This window comes from Nakaseomyces glabratus, chromosome L, assembly GCF_010111755.1.
Source record: "Nakaseomyces glabratus chromosome L, complete sequence".
Taxonomy (NCBI): Eukaryota; Fungi; Ascomycota; class Saccharomycetes; order Saccharomycetales; family Saccharomycetaceae; genus Nakaseomyces; species Nakaseomyces glabratus.
Window position 1 is genome coordinate 111986 of NC_088962.1, and position 27077 is coordinate 139062.

At 38.1% G+C, this 27077-nt stretch overlaps 12 protein-coding genes and 1 non-coding gene across 13 annotated transcripts; 5 read left to right on the forward strand and 8 right to left on the reverse strand.

Annotated features, from left to right (window-relative positions):
- Nucleotides 1–403: 403 nt before the first annotated feature.
- Nucleotides 404–1201, reverse strand: AGE2 (GTPase-activating protein AGE2; the record flags this gene model as incomplete). Its single annotated transcript, XM_448810.1, has 1 exon — nt 404–1201. One exon carries the CDS (start codon nt 1199–1201, stop codon nt 404–406), a length of 798 nt encoding a protein of 265 aa, XP_448810.1.
- A 527-nt stretch (nt 1202–1728) lies between these two features.
- Nucleotides 1729–2586, reverse strand: CBR1 (cytochrome-b5 reductase; the record flags this gene model as incomplete). The annotated part of the gene is made up of 1 exon (XM_448811.1): nt 1729–2586. One exon carries the CDS (start codon nt 2584–2586, stop codon nt 1729–1731), a length of 858 nt encoding a protein of 285 aa, XP_448811.1.
- A 344-nt stretch (nt 2587–2930) lies between these two features.
- On the reverse strand, nt 2931–4190 carry PKP1 (protein kinase PKP1; the record flags this gene model as incomplete). The annotated part of the gene is made up of 1 exon (XM_448812.1): nt 2931–4190. The coding sequence occupies one exon, from the start codon at nt 4188–4190 to the stop codon at nt 2931–2933; it is 1260 nt and encodes a 419-aa protein (XP_448812.1).
- A 308-nt stretch (nt 4191–4498) lies between these two features.
- On the forward strand, nt 4499–5524 carry GVP36 (Gvp36p; the record flags this gene model as incomplete). Its single annotated transcript, XM_448813.1, has 1 exon — nt 4499–5524. One exon carries the CDS (start codon nt 4499–4501, stop codon nt 5522–5524), a length of 1026 nt encoding a protein of 341 aa, XP_448813.1.
- A 389-nt stretch (nt 5525–5913) lies between these two features.
- On the reverse strand, nt 5914–5985 carry tQ(UUG)5. The gene has a single exon. It is a non-coding gene; the product is annotated as a tRNA-Gln (tRNA).
- A 1264-nt stretch (nt 5986–7249) lies between these two features.
- On the forward strand, nt 7250–7693 carry APQ12 (Apq12p; the record flags this gene model as incomplete). The annotated part of the gene is made up of 1 exon (XM_448814.1): nt 7250–7693. One exon carries the CDS (start codon nt 7250–7252, stop codon nt 7691–7693), a length of 444 nt encoding a protein of 147 aa, XP_448814.1.
- Nucleotides 7694–8309: 616 nt separating this feature from the next.
- On the forward strand, nt 8310–9431 carry GVI51_L00737 (J domain-containing protein; the record flags this gene model as incomplete). The annotated part of the gene is made up of 1 exon (XM_448815.1): nt 8310–9431. One exon carries the CDS (start codon nt 8310–8312, stop codon nt 9429–9431), a length of 1122 nt encoding a protein of 373 aa, XP_448815.1.
- Nucleotides 9432–9882: 451 nt separating this feature from the next.
- TED1 (Ted1p) lies at nt 9883–11310 on the forward strand (the record flags this gene model as incomplete). Its single annotated transcript, XM_448816.1, has 1 exon — nt 9883–11310. The coding sequence occupies one exon, from the start codon at nt 9883–9885 to the stop codon at nt 11308–11310; it is 1428 nt and encodes a 475-aa protein (XP_448816.1).
- Nucleotides 11311–11581: 271 nt separating this feature from the next.
- Nucleotides 11582–13993, reverse strand: NOT3 (CCR4-NOT core subunit NOT3; the record flags this gene model as incomplete). Its single annotated transcript, XM_448817.1, has 1 exon — nt 11582–13993. One exon carries the CDS (start codon nt 13991–13993, stop codon nt 11582–11584), a length of 2412 nt encoding a protein of 803 aa, XP_448817.1.
- Nucleotides 13994–15388: 1395 nt separating this feature from the next.
- Nucleotides 15389–15676, reverse strand: GVI51_L00803 (uncharacterized protein; the record flags this gene model as incomplete). The annotated part of the gene is made up of 1 exon (XM_448818.1): nt 15389–15676. The coding sequence occupies one exon, from the start codon at nt 15674–15676 to the stop codon at nt 15389–15391; it is 288 nt and encodes a 95-aa protein (XP_448818.1).
- Nucleotides 15677–15806: 130 nt separating this feature from the next.
- Nucleotides 15807–16040, reverse strand: GVI51_L00825 (uncharacterized protein; the record flags this gene model as incomplete). Its single annotated transcript, XM_448819.1, has 1 exon — nt 15807–16040. One exon carries the CDS (start codon nt 16038–16040, stop codon nt 15807–15809), a length of 234 nt encoding a protein of 77 aa, XP_448819.1.
- A 2373-nt stretch (nt 16041–18413) lies between these two features.
- PAR32 (Par32p) lies at nt 18414–19031 on the forward strand (the record flags this gene model as incomplete). Its single annotated transcript, XM_448820.1, has 1 exon — nt 18414–19031. One exon carries the CDS (start codon nt 18414–18416, stop codon nt 19029–19031), a length of 618 nt encoding a protein of 205 aa, XP_448820.1.
- Nucleotides 19032–19594: 563 nt separating this feature from the next.
- GLT1 (glutamate synthase (NADH)) lies at nt 19595–26053 on the reverse strand (the record flags this gene model as incomplete). Its single annotated transcript, XM_448821.1, has 1 exon — nt 19595–26053. One exon carries the CDS (start codon nt 26051–26053, stop codon nt 19595–19597), a length of 6459 nt encoding a protein of 2152 aa, XP_448821.1.
- Between the last annotated feature and the right edge of the window lie 1024 nt (nt 26054–27077).

Below are 27077 nucleotides of genomic sequence, written 5' to 3' on the forward strand. Positions count from 1 at the left end.
CTTTTTCGTTTGCGCTTTCTACTACGGTATTCACAGAACTGTGATCAACAGATATAAGGGCGAAGTACCATACCTGGCCTGAAAACAGTACACAAGAAAAAAAAAAGACATTCATGAATTTCCTTAAAAACATAATAAGCCGACCCCCTTCTTTACCACAACGAAATATCAATTCCCTTACAAAACACATCATCTAATTTATATCCACTTTTAAAACCAATATTAAAATATAAGAAAAAAAAAAAGCTCTTAAAAAGAAGAGGAAATGAAATGGCTTCTGCATAGCTGGTCTAGCGCGAAATACCACAAAAAAACAACAACAACATACATATCTAATCTTTAATTTTAATTTAATACATTATCTACATCAATTCTAATATATTATTACTTAACTATTCACAGCTCAACTCCAGACATTCTTGAATAGCTCATCGTCATCGATGGAGAGCGATGAGTTATTCTGTGGTGTAGTGTTGAACGGTGTAGTCATGCCCATGCCGCTGGATACGTTCATAGTGCTGTTGTTGTTGCTCTTGCTGGCGTTGGCACTGGAGTACAATGATAGTATAGACTTCTTCAGGTCGTTTCGTTGCGGTGTGTCCTGCTGGGTGGGTCTTGCGGGCCTCTTATTTTCCACTATCTCTTTGCGGCCTTGTAAGTTCAGCAGGCTTGAGCTATGCGTGCTTTGTGGTTTCAACTTCTCTTCAACAGCAACGGTGTTGTTCGTTGACTCATTAGACGAGGACATTGTGGACACCAGAGAGCTCGATGAGCTGTTGGCTTGGCTAACCACCGGCTGGTCGCGGGATAGGTCCACACTGCTGTCCATCCAGCGCTTACGCTCGTACTTCTGCCTGATGAACTCTTGCAACAAGTTGATGTCGTTACCGAGGCTCTTCCCGTTGAACTTCGAACTGTCGGGCAGCTTCGCCTCGTATACTCTGTTTGCGTTAACGTTGTTCCTCATCTGCACTAGCTCTTTCAAGTGCTCCTCCTTCCACGTATCCAGGTCAACAGACTTGACCTTCGAGATATGTGTCCCCAGGGACCTGTGCACACCGGCACATTTGATACATATGAACACACCCAGAGACCACGATGCCCACCTTGGGTGCGACTGAGACTTGCAGTCCGCACATGAGGCGTTGCCGGGATCGCGCAGTAGCGTAGTAAGAGCTTTCTTCACTGGAACAGAGGTCATTAATGTGGTATTATAAAGAACAAAAGTATTATGCAAAAAATATAGGAAATGAAGGGGAAGTTAAAGTATGGTGACTATGCCAAAGGATGCAGATATGAAACAGATGTATTCGTAGGGATATTCTATGCTTCAAAAAAAAAACTTGCTGATCAATGTGACCGTCTATCTATTCTTGTCTCTCTCTTATGATTTTTCTTTTGGTTTTTTTTATCGTGGGTATACGTTCAAACCAAAATTCGCGTAAATATAATTGACAAATGAGTACCTTTGCCGTTGCTCTGATGGCTAAATATAGCTTTTGTAGGTCTATCTTGGCAGCTTGATCCTTACAATTTCATATTTTTTTTTTGCAAAAAATCGACGATTTGAAACAATTATTGATCTTATAGTAACATACGAGTGCTATACAGCAAATGTGCCTCTTCTTGAACTGCACATTTGTTTATTTCTATATGGGGTGTGCTAGTTGAAAACGTCCTTGGAATATCTTACTGGTATTTACATAGTTAATGGCACCTGCCTTCAACTCAGAAGACAAACACACGGTCTTCCATCTTTGAGACAGGCTTGGCCCTTGGGAATCCGAGAGCGACGGCGTTCCTCTTGACAGAAGAAACCATGCCTGGCGGACCACAGACGAGCAATTGAACGTCCTCTTCCGCAGATGGGAAGGATTCCTTCATGAGATCCAATGTCACGTAGCCTACACCGCCTTCCCAGTCGTCACGCTCCGGTTTGTCAAGAAGATAGGTGATCTTGAACTGATCCGGTCTTTGCTTGACAAGGTCATCCAATTCTTGCTTCAAAAGTATGTCCTCTTCTAGCACGTTACCATACAGCAAAGTTACTCTGGTCTTATCACTGGGGTCCCGGGCAATAGCCTTCATTATTTGAAACATTGGAGTTATACCAGTACCACCAGCAACCATGGCAAGGTGTTTATGAACATTTGGCACATACTCGTAGAATCCTCTAGGACCAGATATGTTGATTTTTTCACCAATCTTCATGTCACCAATGTGCTTGGAGATATTACCTTCAGGATAAGATTTGACTAGCAACTCAAAGAACCCGACACATTCTTCGTCCAGAGAGGTTGGCGTGTATGATCTGCTCACTGGCTTGCCACCAATTATGGTTTTAACAGTGATATGCTGACCAATTGGCAACCCCAACACATGTGACTCATCTGCGAGCTTGAACTTGTATTTTGCAGTGTTATGTGTCAATTGCTCCTTCTCTACCAACTCAAACTCCCTAAACTCTGTCTTCAACAGTGCCTTCACAGCCTCCTTCTGTGAAACACCACCTTTCTTGCTGTACGTAAAAAGCTTGTAGAACAGTACTAGTACCGAGAACGTCGCCAAAATCTTTATGCCATCCATTGTATGACCTTTTTTACTTATTTTAATCAGACCTAGAGTTTTTGATGACTGTTATATACGCAGTTACAATCAGGGCACAAATAAAAGACACAGCTACCAAATAAAGGCAAAATACACTTGACTAGGCCAACGCGTGGCTAGCATCAAAGCAAAGATTAAATTACTGATCAACGTTCATTAAGAAGCACCTATTTCAACTTTCACACACTCCCCCGAGGTGTTATCCAATTTTTTTTTTCAACGATTTTTTTGGTGACAAAATGCCAGTTTCTGATCCAACAACAATGAAAAGGAATATATAATAAAACTTTATGGTACAATTTAGGAGGGCGAGCGTGGCTTCATCATTCGTCCTTCTTGGGCTCCAACATCTTCTTTGTTGGCCCTTTCAACTTGATATACACGTCTGTACCCCATCCCCATAGACTTTGAATATCCAACTTACCGTCGAACATCTCTATGTAGGCCTTGCACATCGGCAGTCCAAATCCCATACCTGAAACAATGTTTATATCCTCTCCTGGGATCACATATGCGCTGGCACCGGACTCCTTCTTATCCGACTCCACCGTAGTGTAGGAGTACTCGAAAATGTGAGACTCAACGTTTGGTGGTATACCTCCGCCAAAGTCTCTTATTCTAATCTCCAACTCTTCATCGTATTTTTCATCCTTGACTATTTGCACTTCTACTGGCTTCTCAACGAGACAGTTGTGAGATGTGGTGTTCTCTATGTGAGCGCGGTATGAGTTTTTAAGAATCTCGGTTAGCACATACTCTAGAATGGTGGGGATGCAGGGGAATGTCACATCGTGGCCGCCATATATTTTTACAGGTGCTACGAGCTGGTCGTACTTGACAAAACATAGATCACTGACGAACTCCGAAACTTTCTTGACCATATCTGCCACTGGCAACGCCTTGTGAATAGTCCCGATCATATTTGGATCAGAGTCCCGATTGTGATTACTCACAGCCAAATGATTTGTAGCAAGGATCTTCATAGCGATCCTGTCTCTTAAGTGTTCATCCAAGAACTTGAATATAGTATCCTTCTCGAGGAAGTCCATGATTTCTTCCAGGCCACGCGACAATGTCTCTACGGTATCCTGATGATCATCGAGAAACTCTATCAGTAGTCCATGTATAATGTCTTTGTCATGCAATGCATAAGGAAATTCAATGGAGAGTAACGATTCCAACGTCTTAAGATATAGTGAGTAACTCTTCTCGATAGATGGATTCACAGCAGCCACATAAGGTAGTTTCTGAATAGCATTCAACCTCCTGCAAGTGTACGATAGAAGAAGATTGATAGTCTTGATGGTCAACATGTACTCTTCATTGGCACTCAGTGGTGGTTTGTAATGAGTCAGATAATCATAAGTCAACGGAGGAATCGGCTTGCTAGCATATTCTTGAATCAGCAGCTCAATGTTAGACCGGATCTTATAGTGCTTGTCAAACTCCAAGTGTTTCAGCCTATCCTGATAGTTAGCCACTGAACCATACTTGCTGTTTTTCAGTAAAACTGACGCCGCATGAAACTGTCTGCCAATTACTCTCCGATGGCCTCCCAAACGCAAAGCGCTACGTAAAAACATCTCGCCTCAATAAATCAGTTTCAAGGCTCAGACTATACACTTATTACAAGGGGCACAGATCAGCAGAATGATGCTGATCATCCATTTCCATTATAGCAGTTTTGCTTCATTGACTTGACTCAAAGGTCCAGTTGGCGATCACTTCCCACTGGGTTTAAGGCTCTCCTTCACCCAAAATTTTTCTTCAGAAAGCTTGAAAAGGGAAGCCTACCAGGTAACAAAAATGCATATGTATTTAGAAGCAATAGGTTTCTTCAATTGGCTTGCTCAATCGTATATTCCTATAGCAATTATATTAGCGAGAACAAATGTCCAACTTCAATTCGTTTGCCAACTCACTAAGGGAGAACTTGCAAAGTTTCTCGAACACCGTGTCACAAAAGACCCATGAATTGTCTACAAACATCCCTACGTTGGCCCAGAGTACCCAGCGTATGGTCCAGGAGAAACTAGGCCAAGTCACTGACATTAGTCAATTACCTCAAGAATATCTTGAGCTGGAGAACAAGGTAGACACCATTAAGATTGTTTATGAGCACTTCTTGCAAGTCACTGCTGTTTATGAGAACGAGTCCTATGACTATCCAAAGTATGTTAGTGAATCTGTCAATGAGTTTTCCAAGAATATGGCTGCTAAGGTTCAGGAGTTGAGTAAAGCCACTTCTGCCACCGAGGCACAAAATATTCTGGTTGCACCTGGTCCAGTAAAGGAACCCAAGACACTGAACTATGCCATGAGCAAAGTTGCTTTGAACGCCAGCGAGTACTTGAATCACAGCTTCGATGACCCAATGGACGCTAAGCTATCCAAGGTGCTCCTGAACTACAGCGATGTCCAAACCAAAGTGGCCCAAGCAAGATTGCAACAGGATACCCAGATTCAAACAAAATTTAACAAAGTTATAAGGGAGAACTTGGCTGAAAGCATTGCCAGAGCCAACAAAGCACGTAAGGATGTCCAGTCTAAGAGACTACAATACGACGTCGCAAGAACTAACCTACAAAACGCGAAACCTGAGAAGGAAGCTGGTCTAAGAGTACAAATGGAAACTTTGGAGGATCAATTTGCACAAGCAACCGAAGATGCTACTGTAGTTATGCAAGAGGTTATTGCTAGTGCCAACTTCTTACCTAGTTTGAAAGAATTGGCTACCGCTCAATTAGAATACTACGAGCAATCTGCTAAATTGATGAAGGAATTTATATCTTCCGTTGACTCTTCTAGCTCTGACGCTCCAGCTTCCAAGACTTCCAAGACTTCTCAGACTAGCACCACTACTGATGCCGGCATCTCTCTAGAAGATGACGACGACGAGCCATTGCCTCCAAAATAAATGAATTAATCAAAAGTATTTGGCCTTGATTGGGACTGCCATTGCTCTCATAGTCAAAACACAGTGTTTTAACTCTTTTACTTTTGCTATATTGTCAAAAGATATGCTACTTATTCGTATAAAACCCATATAATTTTACAAATAGAAAATAATATATATATAATCACCAGAAGATATGCAATTGTTATGTTAAGTAACTAAATATCTCGGTTTTGTTCTATCCTTTAGGACCACTTACCAGCACACCAACATTGTCCAACTGATAAGTAGAGTATAATGTTCACATCGGAAACATGACTGATTAATGTATATCAAAATATCCTAAGATAGAAGTACTAGTCATATAGCTAATTTGATCTTGAATTTATATTAAGTACTGCAAAAAAATTAGGTCCTACCCGGATTCGAACCGGGGTTGTTCGGATCAAAACCGAAAGTGATAACCACTACACTATAGAACCATAAGAAGTTCTTGTTAGTCTACAAAAATCAGGCTGCCATGTTGAAAGATATGAAAGTCACATGATCTCATTATTGTGTGTCATAGTGTGTTTCCCTTTTATATCAGCAACTTCATTGTATTTATTCATAAAATCTATTCCAGGTGCTGGAGGTTTTGAAGAATACGTTGTAGGTTCTACATCGTTTCTATAAGTACTTGATCTCTAGACACAATGTCCCTCTAAATTACTTATACCTCACATGCTATTCTGTAATGTAAGTTATTTTCATCCACAAATAGTATACTAGCTATGCTGATTTCGATATCAAGAGGTTGTTTAAAGTATACTTTGATGAATGATAATTCGATCTTAGGATATATATAAGCTGTGGAGTCACTTGTGCTTTCCCCTTCTAAACTCCGCGTTGGTAAGGAGCCGGGTATATCAAGAAACTGATTGACAGTCCCAAGACGGTTTTTTTGGACATGACTATTGTTTCATAACAAATACATCCCATAATCATTGAAATTAATTTTTAAGATATCTACAACTTGGGAATTATCCAATAGATGATTTTAACCCTCTCACATGAACATCTAGTGATTCTTGAAGATATCCTCAGTAACAATATTCTGACCTGATTATATACCTTGATATATTAGTGAATATTATTGTACTCTACTTTCAGTTAGTAACATGTGCCTGAGTAATTGGAAATAGTAAAAATGTTGGCCTTTCATTTGCCACATCTCTAGCATCGCAATTGCTATTGCCTTGATGTTTTATTTCCATGTCAACTTTCACTTAGTGGAAATGAGTTGGATATAATTTTTAGGATTGGGGCTAAGGAATCTTGCTCAACATAACAAAAAGTTTCCAATTATGAATAAAATAACAGGTTACCAAGTTGGATATCAGTTGCTATTATTTTACCTTTGTCAGTATCAAATTGTATGCTCCAACATTTCACATTATATAAATTCTAAATGGATTAGATATCGAATACAAGAAAGTGATGCACTAATAAAAGTAGAATATTTACAAAGAATATTGCCAGTTACAATATGTATACTGTTAGAAACATTTTCATCTGCTATAATTATTACTTTGCATTTGACTCCTTGACCAATATTCTTGGTTAATGAGTCCAGCTTATAATTAGCTTCTTAATTTGAAAAAAAAGGAAATCTGCGATGACATGCATAAACAGAGGCAATATTGTACTTGAAGTAGAAACGAAACAGACATAAATCAAAGGCAACAACACCTCAGAAAATCACAGATGATGGATAGAACAGTTACACACCCAGAGGAGAACATACAACAACTGATTGTTGGGCTTTTAAGCAAGGTCATCAATTTCTTGCAGATACTGATCCCAGTTATTGTTCGGTTTAGCAAGGAGTACCCTACAGCTTTTATAGTCATTTCTTTGATCATAGGCCTGTATGTAGTCTGGAGATGTATCATGAGCTTATATGCTATGGTTAGAAGATTGTTCTATCTGTCTCTTGTGTTGCTTGTGGTGTGTGCTTACATGCGTGGTGCAGAACTGTTCTTCGAACACGACGTTCCACTGGTGGCGAACGGTATCTGGGACAACAGAGAACTGATTAAGAGCTCTGTGGTATCTACATGTACATACGGCTACAAAATACTAAGACAGAATTCCATTATTCTGTATTACTACCTGAAGAACCAACTGGAAGAAGCTATCCAAAAATGATAAACTTCCTTGTCACATATGGACATAGACAATTACCAATTATGTTTTTGATCGCTGGAGTTCGCACTAAGTATGGGTACGTTAACAGATTAGCTAATAGGTCTGCTTCTCTATAGAGTTTCTCCGTATGTGAAAGGATCTGCAAGAAGTTAAAGCCATACATTGGTGACAAAGACTCATCGAGGTGAAAGAGAGTTACTTACAACGATTTATCCGAGACTTCTTGTGAATCATTCAGGGGGAGTACGTTTGTCTTTATCCTTTGAGTGTTAAACTTTCTATGTTATTGAATGGCACTCTTATTGGGCATTCCCATCGTCTTACTTTGGGAAAAGGGGGATTCTGGCTCTACGCCCATTCTTCCCTAACTTGATGGGTCGAAAGAAGATGCATTAGCTTGAAGTTGTTAGAGAGACTCATATACTGTATATTTGCTGTTGTAAACTCCAGGTCCCCTTTTCAACTTGGAACTTCCCTCATCAAGAAGTATTTAAAGTAGCTTCCCTAGAGAACTTTTATTATATCTGTAAAAACAACTTTAAACTATTGCTATAGCATTAATTATAGAGCACAGCATTAATAGACAAAAGTCAGCAGAACATAGGCACATACAAATATGGTGAAAGATACTGAATACTATGATATCCTTGGTGTGAAACCAGAGGCTACTTCTGCCGAAATTAAGAAGGCCTACAGAAGGCGGGCAATGGAAACTCATCCAGACAAGCATCCTAATGACCCTAATGCCCAGGCCAAATTCCAAGCAGTTGGTGAAGCGTATCAAGTTCTGAGTGATGACGAATTGAGGAAGAGATATGATCAGCTTGGTAAAGAGAGTGCTGTGCCTCAACAAGGTTTTGTCGACCCATCTGAGTACTTTACTGCGATTTTTGGTGGTGATGGTTTTAAAGAATGGGTTGGTGAGTTCTCTTTGTTCAAGGAGCTTGGAGAAGCTGCTGCTGAGGAAGCTGCAACAGGAACTACTTCTGCTGAGGCTGCTGCTGAGGCTAATGGCAGTGCAAATGGAAAGTCGAAATTGACCAAGGAACAACGGGAGAAACTAGCAGAAATGCAAAAGAGAAGGAGAGAGGACCTGATCAAGCAGGTCGAGGAACTTTCAAACAAACTTAATGCCAAATTGGACAGCTATGTTGTTGCTGTTAAGGGTAATCACTTGGATGAATTCCAAAAGAAGTTGACTCAAGAAATTGAAGAGTTAAAACTTGAAAGTTTCGGCCTTGAGTTGTTGCATATCTTGGCCAAAGTATACCGTAACAAAGCAAACAACTATCTTCTCTCTAAGAAAACACTAGGTGTTTCACGTTTCTTGACAGGGTTCAGAGATGGTGCTAAAGATGTCAAGTCCACTTATAGTTTAATACACACAGGCTACGAAGCTCAAAAGACCATGCAAGGTCTAAGTGAAGTGAATCCTGAAGAATTAAGCCCCGAAGAGCGTGCTAAGTTCGAACATATGGTTGCGGGGAAGACCTTGGGTGTGATGTGGGCTATGTCTAAATTTGAACTTGAACGTAAACTAAGAGAAGTCTGCAACAGAATTCTAAATGACCGTAATGGTCACGATAAGACGTTGAAGGCCAAGGGTTTGCTGTTCCTAGCTGACAACTTCTCAAGAGCCAGAAGATCGCCTGAGGAAGCAGAAGAAGCAAGAGTATTTGAAGAGTTGATCTTGGGCCAGCAGGAAAGACAAACTAAGAGACGTTACAGGGTCCAATGAACACGAGAAGCCCTAACCTTATCACATAATTTAAACCTAATCGGTTACTTGTAAATTACAATATGTACTACACTCTATAAACGTGTATTTTGTGTTCTAATGAATAATTTAGCATTGTTACTGACCTGTCATTATGGGCTTCCAAATTGTAAATCCTTTCCCACGCACAATTCCTTTAATGGATCAAATCCGATAAAACAACAAGAATAGAGATTATGGGAAACACAAGAATATTATCTGGCGCAATTGATTCTATCAGGAAAGGAAATTACCAACAAATAACTAAAAGTGAAGTTGGTAAATTGCAATTCCAAAACCATCGCCAAGTTTTCCTAGCTACTTTAACTCTGACTTTGCACTGCCTTAAACTGGTTAAATAATACACTGCAGTAATCGATTTTATTTATTTTGTGAACAATAAAGGAGCAAACGAATTGAAACACAGGTGATAATGGGGTTGCGTGGTTTTATCAAGCTCTTTGCTGTTTTTGGAACTCTTCTAGCTTTGTTTTCGAACTTATTCATATACACATACCCTTCAATTCATCCTGGTAGATGCTCCTGGGCACGTACCAAGAATGATAAGTTTGTGGATGTATCTCTACCAAAAGGTCTATCCACCACAAATAAAGTTAAAATAACTGTTCAGAACTACTTTAATGATCTATTTGGGTACACTGAGAATACCGAGGATTCTGCTGTTGAAGATATTCATTTCATGGCATTTGGTGATCCTCAAATTAAAGGTATCTTTAAGAACACACCATATAATACCAGGTTAGATATTTTTGGAAATGATTACTACTTGGGTCACATATACTCAATGATGAAGAAAAGGTTAAAGCCTTTACATGTGGCGGTTCTGGGAGATTTATTCTCATCTCAATGGATCGGTGATTCCGAATTCTATAATAGGACCTATAGGTATATGGATCGCATCTTTCAAAGAGACACCACTGAGATTGTAAATATTAAGGAGAATCATCATGACGAAGAAGGCCAGTATAAAACAGACTGGAAAGCTTGGGGTGATCAGTTTAAGGAATACTACGAGAATAACATGACGTTCCCATTTGGTTATTCTGATGTTTATTCGTGGAATCCTAACCAGGAAAACTTCTTATTTATTAATATTTCTGGTAACCATGACTGTGGTTATTCTGGAGATGCCACTTACCAACATATGTCTAGATACTACGACATGTTTGGTAAAGATAATTATTGGATTGAATATGATACAAATACTGACCACCCATGGCGTATTGTTGTCCTGAATAGCTTATTGTTAGATGGCCCACCTTTGCAACAAGAGTTTGTTGATGCAACATGGGAATTCCTATACCAATTGTTTGAGCGCCGTTTTGAAGGAAACACAATTTTACTATCTCACGTACCATTCTATAAAGAGGAAGGTCTATGTGTTGATGGTCCAGAATTTAGATACTATCCGGAAGTTTTCGAAAGAGAACCATATAAAGCTAATCTATTAAGATCACAAAACCATCTAAGTAAGGAAACTTCAGAAAAAGTTTTAAACTTGGTGTTCGATAATGATAAACCAGGTATAGTATTGACTGGTCATGACCACGAAGGCTGTGAGACTATTTATAATAAGTTCAAGAATGGTACATGGGAAGCTACAAGAAAACCAGTTTATGAGGATACACTTGCTCATATACAGGAGGTTACGGTTAGAGCTATGATGGGTGAGTTCTATGGTAATACTGGCTTAATTACTGGTCATTTTAATAAGTCACTGAAAACCTGGGAATGGAAATTTTCCTTGTGTCCTTTTGCTATACAGCATGTCTGGTGGATTGCCAAAGTCTCAGCATTAATTTCAGGTTTTCTATGGTCTTTTATTGTTCTTCTGAACTAGGATAGTGATAATATTTATAATAATGATATTGAAGTTTTCTTTTGTGCATAGGCAATTTATGTCATTATATTCGGCGGAACCACTTTGTTTAGAACTATGGCATGCGTACTCCTTCTAATTGCACAAGCTTTAGAAAGAGCAGAATTTTTTTTTCTTTTAGCATAGCTTTTGCAGCTAACAATACTTCTCACTCTTATAAAATCATAAAGATGTAAACAATTTATTATGTACAAAGTCGAAATATTTAAAATAAAATATGTCTTGAAATAAATTATGCAGATATGGAGTCTTTGCCCCTTTTCAGTTGTTGCAGAAGTTGTTGTCCATGAGATAGTGCATTATCATCATCTCCAGTTAGAGAATTTTGTTCTGTATCCCGACCATCAGTATTGCTTTGTTTTTGATTATCTTTTAATAATCCGTAGTCAAGTTTGAAATTGACCTTATCAATCACTGTCCAGTCGTCCAGTTTAAATATTTTATAATCTCCAATTTCGTACTGATCATTCACTAGTTTAGGTTCTCCTTGTCTTAAGAACCACATAACTTCATTATTAGCCACTCTCCACTCTCTATTTTTGAGTACTTTAGAAGCGATCTGCTTTTCTAAGGGCGTTACACTAAAGTAATAGTTGTAAAATAGAGTGAACATGTCCAACGATTCAAATTTTGACATCAAGATTTCTTCATTGAAATTTGCTTCATTGTTTCTTAAAGAAGACCATAATGAATGACGAGCTGTATCCCATTGCTGTGCCGATCTGAAAGCATCAAGAGGTGAAGGCGGATTAACGCCATAAGGAACATTATCTAGTCTGAATATATTGCAGGTATCTCTGGATCTTCTTATCTTACCTTCTGAAGTTGTTGTTATATTATTCTTCGTCAAATCCATGCCCATAATAAACTCTTGAATACCACTTGGTAGCAAAAGCATTTCAAAATCAGAAGATAAAGCAGATTTCAAATGCTCTTTCTTCAAGTTCTGAGTATTTGATTCATCCAATGACAATTGTTCTTCAGAGTCACTTTCGATTTCCTCATAGTCTGAATCAGAGAAATCTGAAAATAGAGGTGCTTCCAATATAGGACTGTCAATATTCACTTCTTGCTCTTTATTATTATTCTCATCTGATGTATTGTCCATAGAGCCTTTGGCATTATCATTTTGTGGTTCAGCAGGTTTCGTTTGCTCAGACACTGAATTGATTTGAGTTGCGGCAGACACGCTTTGTTCGTGCGCTTTTTCCAATCTTTCTGCCAATGTTGTTCCAGTAGTGTTGATTTGTGTCTTTGAAATTGTGGGAGTCTGCTCATTTGTTTGTTGAGTTATCGAATTTGAGCGCGAAGACATAGTAGCTACCAAAGAAGGAGGTGAATTTATTTTGCGTTCTTTTTCTATACCATGAGATGCTGCAACAGACCATTTTAAATCACCTGCCGGCCTGGCTGGAACCACAGCTGGTTTTAGAATGGTAGAACTTGTCATTCCATTTTGAGTTTGAATGTGCGTATGACTACCCTTTATTTCAGCTGTGTCAGTATTGAAGCCAGTGGTTGTCGGCCTAGATGATACAGGTGTCGAAGTTGTGGGCTTTTTCACTAGAGGACTACGAGGAGTTGTATTTGCCGTTGAATTTTCAATTTTACTAACTATAGGAGATACCGACTCGCTCTTATTATTGCTCTTATCATCATTTTTATCATCTGAGTTAGAAATAATGGATGAATCTGCTGACTGAGGTTTTGCAGCTGGTATTGATATAGTTGGTGGAGCATTTGCTGTAGCGATAGCAGCGTTTTTAGCGGCCACCTTTGCTGCTTTTTTAGCCTCTCTCTCTAGTTTCCTCAATTCCTTCTTAGAAAGTTTTGACGTGTCTATCGAATCCAAATCTATTGGTTCGTTGTTTTCGCCGCCTAGATTATCTTCTGAACTTTGTGCAGCAAAATATTGTGCCACTTCATGAGCAATAGCTTCATTTGAGGTTAAATCTAGAGTATCATAAATAGTTTCATCTTCCACAAAATCAGGTTCTCTGTTTGATTCGATGAAATATCGAATATCATCTTTGATAGCATTTACTTTTTGTGGATCTAATTCCTCGTTGGCTAACAACCTTAATGCAAGTTCCATTTGCTGCTGATGCCAACGATAACGAAGCTGTAATGCTTTTAGTTGGTCTTTCTTTTCATCGTTTGCTGCTGATGCAGTCTTTTTCTTTTTGTTCAACACTATAAGTCGGTCAATTTCTATCTGAGCAGCTTCATATTGTCTTTCCAACTCGTCAATCTCTTGTGAGAGGTAATCGGAAACTTCTTTTATCTCCTTTTCTTGAGGGCCCAGCGTGTCTGATTTTTTTAAACTTATATTAGAGTAAGCCTTCTCTTTTGAGGCCTTCTCAACAGCTTTATATTTTTCCATCGCAGTTTCTACTGACCTTCGGTATTCTAGCAGAGAGTCTTTATCTTTTATCTCTGGTGAGCTCTGCCATGATTTGATCTGTTCTCGTAGCCTTTGTAGTTTTTTTACTTCACGTTTAAGATCAGATTCGAGTTTCTCTTTTTGAGACGGATTATTTGTACAACTTTCATGCCTTTCATAATAACTATCAAATATATCTAGACCTTCATTGATCTTTTTAAAGACCCTGTCTATTTCCTGTTGAAGTTTCCTATGAGCCATTTTGTTTTCCTGGTTGATATTACAGAGACTAATACAATCGATACTATATCATTCAAATTATATTCAAACGCAATCTTGATTTTTACCGCAAAGGTTCTCTTATAGGGTGTTTTCTTTGTTGTTGTTTTTTTGTGACGTTTAGAACGTTAATGTCTGTCTATTTCAAATTCCTTGTAGTCGCTGTTTATGGGAATATGTTAGCGAGAAGAGTAAGTTTTCTATAGTCTGGCAATTTGAAAGTGTCTTGCTAGATTTGGGATTAGTATCCTTTTTTTTTCTCTTCTTATTATTAATTTTGGTCAAGTTCTATAGTTCAACCAATATAGTCCTCCGAAAAGTACAAATATCTTCAAAGGGCAATTGAATCCACTATAATATAATACTTGTTTGTACAGTCCTTGTGAATGAAATCTAATTATAAGCAAGTATCGGTGTCTCACTAATACTATAAGTCTCTTTTCAATAGTGTGAAAAAAGAATTTTTATTCAATTACTGAAAAAAAAAATAAAGCGTACAGGAAAGCACTTAATTTTTTTTTTTCTTTGCTGATTTCTGGCAAGACCTCCCACTATAACCGATTGGAAGGTTATTGTGTTGGCACTCAGTATCAATATACGAGGTTTCTTCCTTGAATTCAAATTGTATTTCCCAATGTTCCCAAATGAGTTTCTGCCAACAATACAGTTTCTTGTTTCCCACGTCTCTTGTGATATTAAAGTCCTGATTTTCTGGGATTTGTTATTTCTCTCAGAAATGACGTCATTTTTTCCCGCAATTAATGGATATTAGCCGGAGATTCAAACTGTTTCACTTAAGGTATTGGCGGGCCAGTCTAACTAAGAATGCATAAGTAAGTTGAACAAGCACTTTCTCTTGCTGTCTGTTTGTGTGGTCATAGCCATAAGCGGTGTAACTGGTATATAACTGTAGATGCCAGGGTTATTTTAGCTAAGAGCCGACGCCAAAGAAATGTCAAATATCTTGTAAAAATTGTTCAATCTCGTGGTATCATACTACAGTATTGCAATTATGGTGGTAGTTGAATTTGCCATTGGTTAATTGTTACCATCTTTATGTAATTGGGATTTGTTGAGGGCCTTATTATAGTTAAATTTGTCACTGGTAATATCTATTGAAATTTTGTTTAATAATCTCAACGATAACTGGAAACATTTCTTTCGACATTTGTTATTAATGTTTTGATATTGTGGCTTCTCCTTATTACTACTGCTATTTGTTCATGTATTGTTAGTTTTTTTCATCATATATTGTGTAATACAAACTTGCAACTGTCCATGTATAGTATCTGGACCTTCCATAGTGTTGAGATAAGCGCCAGTAAAACGAAAATGGAGGAGTATACTTTGAACAAAGCTTGTCATATTTTATACCGTTTAGATTTCAGAAGTATGTAAATTTTCTGAATTGAATCTCTTGTAAAGAGGTTCGATCGGTTGTGTCATAAAGCACTTGTTCCGTAGTTCGTAAACTTCGGAGATCTCAAGCATCAGTAGACGATGCCTACGTTTGACCATGGCTAGGTTGTATAACCCAAGACATGCTAGTAGCATAGGATCCAATAGTATAAATATTACAGTTACAATTATGGATATTCTGCAATTTTTTTTTTGACTTTGAAGGATTTTGATTCCAGAATTGTTTTTGATCTCAATGGTTGACATTTTAAAAAATGCTTGACAATGTTTTATTACTGACAATATAGAACTCTTAGCGATTAATAATCAAAGGAGTGCCCTTTATAATTGTATGAATTCCATTTTTAAAGAAACCGTAGAGCTGCTTAAGAAATCTTTACGAAACATTTAAATTTCTTTGTAACTCATCAGTTCTAGTATTATATTTATCAATATCCCCTATGAGAAGACATTGTCTTGCAATTGTATCGAGAGGTCGATTGGTTGGTTGTAATTGCTCTCTTCTCATAGCATGTATTAGAGAAACTGCTTTATCAAACACACTGTTGATATTTTTTATCTCCGTGTACTTCTTTATTAAGATGCCTAAATCTGTTATCATAAAAGCCATACAATAAGCTCATCTACCCGGTTACACTCGCCACTTTTCCAATGCTTGTATTTGCAGATTTATTATAGCTTTTATTAATAAACAAATTTATCACAATTGTAGAACTAGTAAGATAAAATGTAGTCCATACAATGTATACTAGTCCAAATACTGAATTCAACGTATAACTTACCAACACTACCTCCTCAAACTCTGTAATCTGACCACAGCCTTAGATATCCTGGATAATCAAATTAATATGATACATTCATCATGGATTGGGCACTAAATAATTGATGTGTTTCAGGTATAAATAATTTGCTATTTATATTGTGAATGTATGTTTTATATGTGTTTCATAAATATTCAAGATTAGCATGTCTGAACGGTCGATATCAATAGACAATATTCTAATAATTTAATTCTTGAGCTAATTACGAAAGAATCTTGAAGATATAGTATTTTCTACTATAGAAGTTCTGAAAAGTGTATCTTTTATTAGTCACTCTGTTACCTTTTTACTATGAAGAAATTTAAGCGCCTAATTGAGTTTATATATCTACAATAAATTTGGGAGACAAAAACTTAGACCCACACATAAGATGCTATAAAACTCTGTTATAATGTTGCTTTGATATTCACAAGTCTGTCATAGTCTTCGGTATGAAAGATCACACTTCAACAATCACCCAGAATTGTGCCTGACGCTGCTGGGTATTTTAAAGAGCATTCAGATAATCTTGGAGGAATGCAGAGTTATTCATGCCGCAGATGGCAGTAATTTGATAGTACTAAATTTATGATAAGCCATTTTTTGTCATACCACATGCTGATCTCTAGTGATTATACTACCTACCGTTTTGCTCAATATTCCCAACCGAGCAGATGGTCAAATAAAGATGAACAGAGTATGTTTCATGGTGTTATAGATTCTAGCAAGAGGAAAACGCGACTTTGGCTGATTAAATACAGCCCCTCAATTTTTGTATCTCGGCTACTTATTCGGAATATGCACCTGGGTTTACTATAGACAAGGTACTTATAGTTTAATTTCATTGTGGGGCAAGATCTGATATTGAGTTTCAACAATTATGTTAGAGCAATTTGAGGTCAGTTTCTTTATTCCCATAGAGAATCGGATGTAAGCTTTTGTGAGCCCGTGTTACTTATTTCTGCGGTTCCGATTTCTCTATAATAGTAATTGATTCCTATGCTGTTGCAGCTTGAAGTTCTCCAATATCCGTGGAAGTAAAAATAAATCAATGTAATACTTTAATTACCACATGATTAGGATCGGGAGATCATTGCCGAAAAGTTCCCTAACTAATGCAGCTAGGCATCTAAACATATTTGATTGCCTATGTAACGAACTATGGTTTATCTTGAAATTGAATGCATGGGGTCAGTTGGTGATAAAATTATACTAATATAACTGGACCCTTTATAGAATTAGAGAATAAATTATACCTCGTTATCTGGCTTTTCAACCATACCTGAGCTGGAGGGCAGAAATAGGGATTACTTGTGGGAAGAAGGGAGGAGGATAGATGAGGATATATAGACGTACACACTTTTATATGGAAATGACGTCATTATCATTATAAGCTCTTCATGTGTTGCTCATCATTGAAGCTCCCAAACACTAACAAAACGGGTTGCAAACTGGTATACTATTGAATAAGGGTGGAAGTGCAACGTTCAATAGTGTGTGTGTACCCACACCTCGTTAGTCAACACCATTTGTATCTGTTTTAGCTGTCTAACGAGCTTTCAAAGTTATGTGCGCAATGACTGAATACGCTTTGTGTGGCCAGAGGTTCTTGTCCGTACATGCAGAGAAATGAGGGAAGTTCACAGTACTAGCTCTTTTTTGGATAATTTTTTCTCAGCATTTTTTTGCATATCGCAGTGGCTGCTCTGTGGCTAGAGGCTAGAGCACAGGCAGTAGGAGGAATACATTCGAATTACGATGAGAGGAAAGGATCCACACACACCTTACCATCACGGCAACACAACTCATCCACCGAGACGTTTCAGCTGAATGACACTGAGAGAAAGAGGACTTTCTGAACACTCGACCCGCATTTGTGACTTCGTTATAATCTTGGAGATTGGCAATCGCTTCAAAATAATATAAATTAATCTTCATTATCTATAGAATACCACAATATATTTCTCAGTTCTCTGTATAGCAAGGGACTAGGAACTCTGATAAAACTACTTCTACGTCTGCAACTGAAGACTCAGGCATAGTGTTCAAGACATTATCTGTCAGGCTTAATTGTCGTTTTATATATCAAGAACACTGATTTACAAGTATTGCTTAAAAGGTAATAGGTATTATAACAAATTTTTTAGACCACAAATTCTTTTCACTATCCCACCTTCTCAACAATGACTGAAAAATATCGTATATCAACTGGCCGTGGTGGTGCAGGAAATATACACGCCAGTGACAGCAGGGCATCTCCAAAGCTAATTAAACAAGGTTCTCAGACTCCTAGTATCTTACAACCTGTCTATAGTACTGGTAGAGGTGGTGCTGGTAATATGAGGAGGAATACAGACCCTAAACTGACAAGGAGGGCACAGGATGTTGATTCTATGAGTGAGGATTTGATCGATATTGATGAATTAATGGACCATGAGGATTATATAGAGCCGGTTAACCCTGTTGGTGCTCTCCAAGCAGATGATAACGAAACAGCAGTAGACACTAGCATTGGTGGTAGAAAGCAATCAAGATCACACACATCAAGGTCTAGGTCAAGATCAAGGTCAAAATCCAGGCTTTCAAAGACCCTGAGTGCAACAAAGTCAAACACCAAACACAAACCTCAAGAAAAGGTTATAATCGGTCGTGGAGGTGCTGGGAATATAATATCACCTAAAAGCAGTAACCCTAAAGCCAAGCATATGCACTCCAAAAATCAAAATAATAAAGACAAAGACAAGACTAAAAAGAAAAAAGGATTCCTGTCGTCAATAACCAGTATGTTCTCTTCCACCTAAAACCGGTACATTTTATGGGACATGGATTCCTCAACTTTGAATGATAATTTATCACACATTTTGGAATATACAGATTTGAATGTGGGCACCTATTTCATGTTTCAGCTGTCCACCATGATATCCTTATGGTCTCAGCCATCTCGCTCACCTAAATTTTAGTCCAGTTCCTATTGCATTTTACTTCTTCTGTTGACATCCAATTAAATGTTTTAATATTCAATTTAATAAGCTATGAAACAATCATATGGCGTTGGTCATATTCATACATATGCATCTTACACTCAATTAATTAATAATTATTTAATTCTTTTGTGTCTTAATTAACAAATTTTCTTTTCTTTACAAGCTCTAACTTTGTTTAATATTCAATTCATTCTTAATAAATAAAGTACAACATAAAAACATATAAATAAGCATAATAAATAATAGTTAAATAACATGACCTATTAGCTAAGCTAAGCTCTCGGTCTAATAAATAATTGTCCATTTTGAGTTTAAATCAATAGTTCATGGTTCCATAGAGAACCCAGGCCATCAGTAATAATTTATATCTGGTCGAAAAATCATACTGTGGCAGCTAGTTCCTCTAATAACCTGTAATCACGTTTCACAATACCACCGCTACCTGGGAGGTAAGTATCGCCCATTAAAAATTCGTCAACAGCGGCAGCACACTTACGACCTTCTTGAATGGCCCAGACAATCAATGACTGACCTCTTCTACAATCACCAGCAGCAAACATTTTACCGCCGTCAATATTGTATGATGAATGTGATAGTGTTTCAATTGTACCTCTTCTAGTCTTCTTGATGTTAGTATCGTTGTTCAGTAATTCTGGTCCAACGAAACCCATAGATAGTAACACAATATCAGCTTCATACAGTTCCTCACTGTTAGGGACTTCAACCATCTGCCAAACACCACTTTGTGATTTCTTCCATTCAACACGTGCAGTTTTAATACCTGTAACATTACCCTCTTCATCACCAATGAACTCCTTAGATAAGATACAGTATTCTCGAGGATCTCTACCGTAATGTTCCTTAACTTCAGCATGACCATAGTCTACACGCATTATACGTGGCCATTGTGGCCATGGGTTATCCTTGGCACGCTCGTTTGGTGGTTGTGGTAGCAGTTCAAAATTAACAACAGATTTAGCGCCATGTCTAACAGAGGTACCCAAACAGTCATTACCTGTGTCACCACCACCAATGACGAGAACTCTCTTACCTTCAATCTGCTTCCTGATAGTCTCAAGATCGTTTGATAATAATGCCTTTGTATTTTCAGTAAGGAGGTTCATTGCGTAATCAATATTCTTCAATTCACGACCTTTTATTGGCAAATCTCTTGGAATAGTTGAACCAATTGCATACACAACAGAGTCGTAGTTACTCTTCAGTTCATCAACGGTGATATCTTTACCTATCTCTGTGTTGGTAACGAATTCAATACCTTCAGCTGAGAGTAAATCTAGTCTACGTTGAACAATAGATTTATCCAGTTTCATATTTGGAATACCGTACATCAGTAAACCACCACAGCGATCAGCTCTCTCAAACACAGTCACTGAATGGCCTGCTCTGTTTAACATGTCAGCACAAGCCATACCTGCAGGGCCGGAACCAATAATTGCAACGCGACGACCAGTCCTCGTGGAAGGAGGAGTTGGAATAATCCAACCTTCCTTGAAACCATTATCAATAATGATTCTTTCAATAGATTTGATACCAACTGGATCTTCAATGATTCCCAGGGTGCAAGCACCTTCACATGGGGCAGGACAAACTCTACCTGTAAATTCTGGGAAATTGTTGGTTTCTAACAACTTGTCTAGAGCAAGCTTCCATTGGTTCTTGAAAACAAGTTCATTGAACTTTGGAATAATATTTGATAAAGGACAACCAGTATCAGATTGACAAAATGGAGTACCACAATCCATACATCTAGCAGTTTGGTATTTTGCGTCACGCTTGGAGACAGGCTTTGTGAATTCCTTCCAATCTTTTGTTCTAGTGGCAGGATCTCTATGTCCTTCGTGGCGAACATTGTATTTCATAAAACCATTCATCTTTACAACCTTTTCAGCATTTTTCTCCATTTGCTTAGCATCAGGAACAGCTTCCTCCAAGTCTAACACCTTAGGTTCATGTAATGTGGACTTGTTGGAAATCACAGCACGGGAAATAGCTTGGCGCTTGGCTGCCTGCATTTTTGCAACCTCTCCATTTGTAGCATCCAAACCAGGTTCTGCAGGAGAACCTAGCTTCTTTAGATATTCAGCTGTTGCATTTTCTTTTTCCTTTGCTTTTTCTTCGGCTTCCTTTAGTAACACCTTCTTGTAATCACTTGGAATAACTTTAACAAATTTTTTCAAGTAATGGTTGAAGTTGCCTAAAATATTGGATGCTAATTCGGACTTCGTAAAGTTGTAATGTTCTTGAATCAAGTTCTTGACATAAGCAATTTCAACAGGGTCCTCTAAATGTTCAAGTTCGATTGTTTCTTTGTTTATCTTAGATAGGAATGCATCATAATCAGATGTCAAACAATAAGCAATACCACCAGTTGCACCCGAGAAGGCATTAATGGATTCTAATTGAGAAAGAACTAAGGCTCTACCGCCTGTCATATATTCAAATGCGTTATTACCTTTAACTCTTTCCACTACAATTGTGGCACCAGAGTTTCTAACAGCGAAACGTTCACCTGCACTACCAGCAATGAATGCGGTACCTGAAGTAGCTCCATAGAAACATGTATTACCAACGATAACATTCTCATCACTCTTAAACTTGGAATTCTTTGGAGGTCTAACAACAATAATACCACCTGATAAACCCTTACCAACATAATCGTTAGCATCACCGTCAAGGATAAATGTGATACCTGAAGCCAAAAATGCACCAAATGATTGGCCAGCAGAACCATTGATATTTGCGACAATGGTATCCCTTGGGAGACCATTCTCACCAAATCTCTTAGATACACGGTAAGAAAGTGTCGAACCTAGGGCACGGTCAGTGTTAACGATGTTGGCATCAATATTAACAGGTAGACCTTTATCTAAAGTAACTTCGGCCTCATCAATTAGTTTGTTATCCAAACGTGTATGAAGTTTATGGTCTTGTTTCTTGGTGAATCTTGTAGCAACACCAGGTCGAATAGTATGAGCTGGTGTTAAAATTGGTGTCAAGTCAATATTTATCACCTTTGGATTAGCATCCGCTCTTCTTCTTAATTTTTCGGAGTGACCAACCATTTCATCAATTGTTCTGAAGCCCAATCTGGCCATGATTTGTCTTAAGTCTTGAATTAGATAGTAGAAAAAGTTGATAACATGTTCTGGTTGACCTTTGAACTTGCTTCTTAAGTAAGGGTCTTGAGTAGCAATACCAACTGCACATGTGTTGGTATGACATCTTCTTAGCATGACACAACCCATAACAATCAATGGAATTGTAGCTAGTGTAAATGATTCAGCACCTAACAATACAGCAACAGCAATGTCAAAACCTGTCCTTAATTGACCATCTGTTTGGACAACAACATTACGTCTCAAATCATTCAACACTAGGGTCTGATGAGTTTCAGCTAGACCTAATTCCCAAGGTAAACCGGCATACTTAATACTGGTCCATCTAGAGGCACCAGTACCACCATCATGACCTGAAATTAAGATGTGGTCAGCCTTTGCTTTAGCTACACCTGATGCCACAATACCAACACCGACTTCAGAAACTAATTTCACTGATACGCCGGCTCTTGGATTAGCACATTTCAGATCGTACACCAATTGTTTCAAATCTTCAATAGAGTAAATATCGTGATGTGGAGGTGGAGATATCAAACCAACATTTGGGGTGGAGTGTCTAGTCTTGGCAATGCTTTTAGATACTTTATGAGCTGGTAATTCACCACCTTCACCAGGCTTGGCACCTTGTGCAATTTTAATTTGAATTTCGTCAGCATCAGAAAGATAATGAGAAGTAACACCGAATCTAGCTGAAGCAACTTGCTTAATTGCTGATCTCATGGTGTCACCATTTGGATGAACCAATGAACGTTCTGCATCTTCACCACCTTCACCACAGTTAGATTTGGCACCGAGACGGTTCATGGCGATTGCTAGTGTTGAATGCGCTTCCATGGAAATAGAACCATAAGACATAGCACCTGACGCAAACCTTCTAGCAATTTCAGTCCATGGTTCAACTTGTTCGATAGGAATAGGTGTAGAATTTTCAAAATCCAGTTCAAGCAACCCTCTTAAAGTACAGTCCTTAATTGCTTCCATTTCCTTCTTGACATATAAACTCCAAGCATCGTCATTCTTGTGTCTTACAGAGTCCTGTAGTGCAGCAATGGCTGTTGGATCATTAACATGCTTGTATCCACCATCTCTCCAGTGATATTCACCAGTTTCAGGTAAATTGACAGATCTAGTGATTGTCATTCTTGATGGATAACCCTTTTCGTGAAAGGAGAAGGCATCTTGTGCAATATACTCAAAGGTTACACCCTTAATTCTTGAAGAAGTACCAGTAAAGCATAAGTCAATAACGGATGAATCAATACCAAGAGCTTCAAAAATTTGGGCACCTTTGTATGATGCCAAAGTGGAAATACCCATTTTAGACATAACTTTCAAGATACCACTATCGATGGCATGTTTATAGTTCTCGACCAGTTCTTGATCAGTAAGATCATGGTCGTCATTGTTAACATTACGTACTAAACCTTCTCTGTTCATTCTGATTAGTGTTTCCATTGCTAAGTAAGGGAAAATACCATCACAACCATAACCAAGTAAAACACAGAAGTGATGAATTTCTCTTGCTTCACCAGTCTCCAAAATTAATGCAACTTCGGTACGCTGTTTATTTCTAATCAAATGGTGATGTATCGAACTAACCGCTAGTAATGAAGACAATGCAACACGGTGTTCACCCATTCTTCTATCGGATATAATAAGAATCTTCTTACCTTCTTCAATTGCAATACTTGCATCTTTAGTAATACGTTCGACAGCATTGATATAGCCTTCAATACCTTCAGATTTTTCAAATGTTATATCTATATTAGCAACACTCCATGAAGGATTTACTTTTTCAATATTTTGAATAGCTTTGAATTCATTCCATTTTAATATTGGGGACTTCAATAACAGACGTTCACATTGGGATGGATGCATTTCTAGTAAGTTACCTTGGGGTCCAACGTAACAATCTAAAGACATAACATTTGCTTCACGAATAGGGTCGATTGGTGGATTTGTCACTTGTGCGAATAATTGTCTGAAATATTCATATAATAAAACAGGATCTTGGTTCAGGCAAGCTAATGGAGCATCATTACCCATAGAACCAAGAGCTTCTTTGCCTGTTAGTGCCATTGGAGTAAGTAGCATTGAAAATTGTTCGAAAGTGTAGCCATGAGCTAGTAATCTTGGATCACTTTGAACTTTCAGTGAAGGAGCATTCAGCACAAAATCCTCTGGTTCACAGTTTTCTGTCTTCTGAAGTAAATCTTCCAACTTGATAACCTTAGATAACCAAGACTTGAAATCTTCTCTCTTGGAGAAATCACTTTTAAGTTTCTTTGTATCGACAATTTGTCCTTGTTGAGTGTCGACTAGGAAAACATCGCCAGGTTTCAGCTTACCTTTCTGAAGAACCAAGGAGTTGTCAATTGGGATAACACCTACTTCAGAGGCGCAGATAACTCTATCATCGGAAGTAACATAGTAACGACATGGTCTCAGACCATTTCTATCTAAAATGGCACCACAGTATCTACCATCTGTAAAAGTTAGTAGAGCAGGGCCATCCCATGGTTCCATTAGACAAGCAGCCCAATCATACCATGCCTTCAAGTCTGAGTCCATATCAGAGTGATAAGCCTCAGGCACCATCATCATGATAGCTTCAGGTAATGAAAGAGTGCCGTTAATTGTTAAAAGTTCTAGGACATTATCTAATGCAGCAGAATCAGAGCCACCTTCTTCAATAATTGGATACAAAGAATCCAATTTATCTTTGAAAGTTTCAGAGACCATAACACCTTCTCTAGAACGCATCCAATTCTTATTACCTCTTAAAGTGTTGATTTCACCATTGTGAGCCACCCACCTTAATGGTTGTGCTCTATCCCATGATGGGAAAGTATTAGTTGAAAATCTTGAATGGACTAAAGCCATATGGGATTCGAAATGCGCATTCGTTAAATCATGATAGTAGTTGTAAACTTGATTTGGAGTTAATTGACCTTTGTAGACAATTGTGGAATTGCTCAAAGAGCAAACGTAGAAACAATCTTCAGGCTTGAATTGCTTTGTGATAAACTTTCTGAACAAGTATAAGTTTGTCTTAAACACGGTTTCGTTGAATTCCACTAATTCGTTGGAGTCTAGTGGTACCACCAATGTTTGCAATATGACAGGTTCACGGGATAATGCTACATCTCCAAGAATAGAAGAGTCATGGGGAACATTTCTCCATCCCACCACATTTAAGTTGAAGTTACGTGCGGTGTCTTCGAATTTTTGTTGCATTACTCTAATTTCAGCTTTGCTTTTCTCACTCAACGTTTCGTCATCGGAGTCATCCTTTTTGAAGAAAACGTTACCAACAGCATACTGACCACGTTCAGGTACTTCGATGCCTAGATCTAACTTGAATTCTCTTTTGATGAAGCCATGTGGAATACCGACCAGAATACCCGCACCATCACCATTACCATCAGAAGAAACAGCACCACGATGAGTCATGTTGCATAATAGCGATCTTGCATCAGAGACAATCTTATGCGATTGCAAGCCGTTGACATTTGCAACAAAACCGACACCACAGGCATCGTGTTCGTAGTCTGGGTCATACAGTCCTACTTTACCAGGTACCACTTGACCCCAGGACTTGTTTTCACTATTATGATATAGCTCATCGTGAGCGTAGTCCGGAATGTTGCCACTGGTCTCATACGCATCCTCCATAGGATCGTATGGGTCAGACGACAGCATTATTCAACCAATAGAAATAAATAAAATAAAACACAAATAAATTTATTGCTGTGATACTGTAAAAACAATAAAGGAGAAGAATTAGAAAGAAAAAATCGATATGGTGTTGGTATTAATGGATGATATTTTCAATTTCAGAATTCAAAAAAAAAAATAAAAGACTAATTAAGAGATAGAAGATGACTAGAAGGAAAGTGAGAATTCTTAAAAAAAACAAAAATATAAATGTTAGTGTATACTTTAACAGAACAACTAGAAATATATACAGAAGGCAAGCAAAAAGGATCAAATAGCCGCCGAGAACAGAAAGATCTTGGGAAAGGAAAAGAAAAATCTTAGTCGATGGGGAAATAGTGATTTGTTTATATACCCGCCTTGGAACAAGAAGGGTAGAAAATGGAAGCCAATTTTAATTGTTTTCTTTTGGGTAGAAAGTACTCATCTTGTAGAAGGGAAACACGATTACCGGAATCCCCATTGATGTTCGGCATCTACGAGGGGGGATGATATTGCTTGCTACGTCAGTTTGTGTGCATGATTGCTGTTCTCTCCTCACTTCTTACACTTTCTCACTCCACCTCCTCGCCCCCACTGACAGTTTGGTATACACAAAGCTCCCTTAAGGCCATAGAGCAAGAGAAATCAATTTACCATTGCAAATTTCAGTGGAATTATGGAATTATGGACAACTAAAACCTGCACAGAAGAGACCGTGGGTACAGTCTTGAATTTGGGAAGCAGAGATGTATAAAACTGAATCTACTGTAGAAGAAACACAGAAAGGATGAAAAATAAAAATAAAAGAGGAGAAGCAAGAGAGTCATAATTGACCGGGTAACTATATAAGGTAGGACTACTAAAAAAATAGGGTTCTGCTAGTGTACGGATGTTTTTGAGAGAGTTGGTATGTGTGGAAAGGCAGGATCTTTGGTGTAAAGAAAATACTGCAAGGGACTGATAGAGGGGATAACGAGTGCATAGTTATTGAAGTGAAGAAAAAGGATGGATTCTGTGAGATGCGCAG